General features: G+C 32.9%; 1 protein-coding gene across 1 annotated transcript; it reads right to left on the bottom strand.

Annotated features, from left to right (window-relative positions):
- Positions 1-1031: 1031 nt before the first annotated feature.
- LOC131038286 (AAA-ATPase ASD, mitochondrial) lies at positions 1032-2786 on the bottom strand. Its single transcript, XM_057970629.2, has one exon. The coding sequence runs from the start codon at positions 2722-2724 to the stop codon at positions 1219-1221; it is 1506 nt and encodes a 501-aa protein (XP_057826612.2). The 5' UTR covers positions 2725-2786; the 3' UTR covers positions 1032-1218.
- Between the last annotated feature and the right edge of the window lie 2001 nt (positions 2787-4787).

Consider the following 4787-nt stretch of genomic DNA (forward strand, 5'->3'; position numbering starts at 1 on the left):
TATTTTGTAACATTTTCTACAAAAGGCATAACTCCTAAATTGATTTAATGTGCACAAATCAAATTCAAGTATTAAATTTGACATATCAAAAAAATTATGTGAAAATAAAATTAAAACCATTTTTTTTTCTTAAAAGAAAACTGACAAAATAATTTCAAATTACCTTCTAAAAAACTCTAAATCCTTTTAATCTTCTCTTCTAAAATTCAAATCTCTAAATTCATGTATTAAAAATAATTTTGTCAATTTTTTTGAAAGAAACTCCAATAATATTTATAAAGGCACAATATTTGTTTCAGATTTTATAAATAAAATAACAAATTTAACTATACTTAATTGCTAGAGAATATAAAATTAAATGTGTTTGAGAAAGAATATTATAGTTTGACCTCTAAATTAAAAATAAATGCAAAGTGGGTGATTCATAATATTAGCAACGTTAAATCTTTCCAATTGAGTCACCATCAACTTTTACTCCTACTACATCTGTCATTAAACTACATATGTGCACACCCGTATATATTGACATCCACAATTTATTTATAATTGACAGTCAAAAATTAAAAATGTAAAAAGAGACGATCGGAAAAAAAAAAAAATTAAATAACTCTGTGCATGTGGTCTTTTAAACATGTCGCATCCACAAAGAAAATGTAAGAATTACTTGTCTGATACGATAGGGAGTGAGCTTCACAGAAAGAGTGTTGTTGAAGTAAGGTATCAATTGTTTTAAATGGTTTACTGTTGTAAATAGTTACAATGTAATTAAAAAGCACTTCTCCAGTTAGTATATTGTATTTTTATTGTCAATTAAAATAAAATTTATTAAGTTTATATAGAGAGAAAATAGATCTGATCAAGTTATTTTAAATAAAAATTAATTAGATTTTATAATATAGAAATATATATATATATATATATATTAAAAAACAACTGATAGAATTTACCAATTTCGAATAATTTTCAAATTAAAACAAATCATGACAGTTTTCTTTCTGTATCGAAGAAGATTAGAAATTAAAACCATACACTAATCAGAAAAACACAGTTTAATTATTAAGCTGCATAAATAGGGACTTTATCCTAAAAACATATTACAAATTATTTTTCATGGTGGGAGTTTTCCATATCATCGACGAGAATAACCAAGCACAGACTAGTACATCTTAAGAAACGAAAACATACGATATTTATACATTCCTACTCTTCTGAAATTTTTCAATTTGAACTAGAATCTTTACTTATAGCAGCCACCGGAGGAGATTCCTCTGCAGCTATATTGTCGTCTAATACACTTTCAGTCTCCGGCCGAATTTCATTTTTCACGGCAGCCTTTTCCATAGCCTGGTGCAGAGCCTGAATCAGCTTTTCCAGTGCAGCAGTTGGATCGTCACTCAACCTCATCAATTGCTCTGTCACATCTGCCGGCGTCATCTGCGCTTCTTTCATCAACACCTCAATTTGGTCAAACAAATGATGATCTTTAACACCAAGATAATTTCGAGAGAGAACTTTAAACGCAGGAAAAGTACAGAAAGACAAATAAATGTGCTTATCCATGCGCCCCGACCGAAGAAGCGCAGGGTCCAGCCTATCAACATGATTTGTCGTAAAAATAATAATTCTTTCGCTGCCGCAACAGGACCACAAGCCATCTGTGAAATTCAAAACCCCGGACAGAGTCACCTGACTTTCTTCACTTTCTTTCTCATCTTTCGCAGGGTTTTGCTCTTCCTTGCTCTCTTTCTTCACCTTCTTTTTCCGATCCGTCAGATCCAGCGAGCAGTCGATGTCCTCAATCACAATAACAGACTTATTCGTAGTCCCGATCAAAAGCTTCCTCAGCTCAGTGTTGCTCTTAACCCCAGTTAGCTCTAGATCATAAATGTCGTACTCGAGAAAATTCGCAATAGCAGCGATCATACTCGATTTTCCGGTGCCGGGCGGGCCGTAGAGCAAATACCCCCGTTTCCAGGCACGGCCGACCTTCTTATAATACTTTTCCCTCTGAGAAAACTTTGTGAGGTCCTCCATTATGTCTTCCTTTACCTCGGGGTCAAGAGCCACGGTTTCGAACGTCGCAGGGTGCTCGAAAACCACCGGCGTCCAAACGCGGTTTCTTTCCTCGTAGAAGTGCGACTTACCACCTTTGTTGGTGTAAATCTTCCGGTGCCGATTCCTCAGCTCCATGATCTTGGCCTCTGCAATTACATGCGGCAGATAGGATTCAAATATCTTGGCTTTGTCTTTCTTGTGGAATGTGAGCTCGAACTGGCGCTTTTCATCAGAGACATCATACCAGGAGAAGACAGGCTGCTTTAACTCTCTGCTACGGAAAGTCCACCAGGCTTGGACACCGTGAAACTCGTCCATGATTTGTTGGCTTTTGTCCATGGTGTATGTAAATGCCTTGGCATTTTTGGGCCTGCTGAGCTTCAATCTGGTGGCGTCGGAAGATGATCTGGTGCTCAGATAAATCTGCACCGATTCGTAAACATGGCTGACCTTGATGCCTTCGTTCTCCTCAATCACGAGAGTGATGTAGAAAGAGAGAATTCGTGAGAGCCTTCTGAGTAGCGCTCCGAAATATTCCAAGAGTTCGGGAGGGAGGTACTCCCTGGCCATTGTTCCCAAGAAAAAAATGGCTGCCGTGAGCGTGCCGACATTGGACCACATCTCCATTGCCATATTGTGGGATTGCGTTGGGTTGAGAGCAGAGCTCATAGCAATACAAGCTTTATAGAAAGGGGAAAGGTGATTAAATGAGTCATAGAAGATACGAGTGTGGCGTCATGGTATGGTGTAAGGAAACAGCTGGGTTACCCACATGATAGTGTTCAATTGTAATTCCACTTAGTGCCTCCTTCCTCGTAATTTTCAGTTTCAGCACTTGGTAAGGACGAGGAAATTGCTTAAGAGACTTTTCTTGAGTAATTATCAGTAGGACAAGGGCCGTACTATATTTTATGTCATAAAACCTTGCGAGTCATTTCGCCTCTACCTCCGTATGCGTACCGAGTAATTTCGCCTCTCCCTCCTTATGCGTACCTATTACGAAAGCATTTGACGATTACTAATAATTAATTTCTCCCTCCTTATGCGTACCTATTACGAAAGCATTTGACGATTACTAATAATTAATTAATTAAAATTTAAAAAATAAATTGTGTATCATATGTGTTCATTATTTCGCTTAAAAAATTATTATATTATTATATTTCTATTGGGTATGTATTTGACTATTCCATATGTATTCGATCATGAATAAAAATTAATTGAATTAAAAAAAATTATATTTTGAATATCAATTAATTAATTATAACTAAATATTGATTCTACATTAATTTAAATCTTAAACATGATCTTAATTCTAATCTTAACACTAATTATTAAAATTAGTGGTGAACGTGATTTTTAATTATTATTTTTGCAAAGTTATATTATTAGTTATGTCATTATATTCAATTTTTGCATTAATTTAAACAATTATTTCACATAATTAAAAAAATTGAAACAAACTTTTATGATTTTTTTTTTTTCTTTTTATTTGACATGATTATATAAATATCATTTTTCTTTCTTTTTATTGCTCTATACTGCAAATAGTAAATATAAAATTCTATTTTATTTTATTTTTAATACATATTTTATTACATTAGATGTCAAATCATATATCATATTTTATTAAACTTGAATTGTGTTTCGTTGTGAAAGAAATTTTCTAATTTTATTTTAATTGGTGAATAGTACCATCAATGGAAACCCTGGAGATCTATGTTTCTTATTCATTGGGCAGTGATATTTTTCTTCCCCTTTTTTATTAATAATCTTACCTATTTTACCCTTGACATTGGGCCAATCATAACGCAACTTCATAAATTGTGTATATTGTCTAAATATAAACATGTTGTGCTCCGTAATAGATAGATCAAACAAATGGAAAGTAGTACACCATGTGTTATGTAATATCTATAAAAAATTATATTAACACTTGCACCAAAAGGGGTGCAAGGGTTACACCGATAATAAGATATAGATGAATTATTTAAGATGAAGAGGTTGTTGTCGCAATCATTATTAGAGAAGAAGAGGTTGTTGTCACATTCATTATTAGAGAAGTAAATAGAGTTGATTTATAACTCTCTTTTTTCTCTAATTAAATTTTTATTTTAAGAATAAAAATCATTAAAAATATGATTAATATATTTTTCGTGAATGAAAGAGAAACGACAAGATTAACTTATTTCTATATAATAGATCAGATTTGCTTTATATTATATTAATATAATTGAAAGGATAGATGTTGGATATATTTGTTTGTTTTTGTCTCACATCCATATTTGTTTATTTGTCTCACATCCATGCAGTTACACAATCTTTCACATATGTAGTTCTTTTATTTGTTGAGTTGTTCTAGAGAACTTGGGACATGGGTATCTAGGTTATCTAAGGGGGAAGGAGAGGCTAGAGTGTTTTTCTTTTTTGGAAGGTCTAATAAATTATTTGAGATCATTCTAATAGTTTACAATCTGAGCTTCAAAGTGCCTCAATGAGAGACATAATTTTCATTTGTTTGGGAATCTTTTTACCACAACATTATGCCTCATATATCCTAGATTCTAACACAATCTCAAGTTTTCCCATAGGGGAGGAGTTGAAATCAATAGATACACAAATCCTAATATACATCCAAAATGCTTCCTTATGTATCTACTCATCCATCATTATGAAAGAGCCAATTTTATCTCCAATCATTTTTTAGGCTTTAGCATTCTAGAGTATTGTAT

Source organism: Cryptomeria japonica, chromosome 11 (genome assembly GCF_030272615.1).
Source record: "Cryptomeria japonica chromosome 11, Sugi_1.0, whole genome shotgun sequence".
Taxonomy (NCBI): Eukaryota; Viridiplantae; Streptophyta; class Pinopsida; order Cupressales; family Cupressaceae; genus Cryptomeria; species Cryptomeria japonica.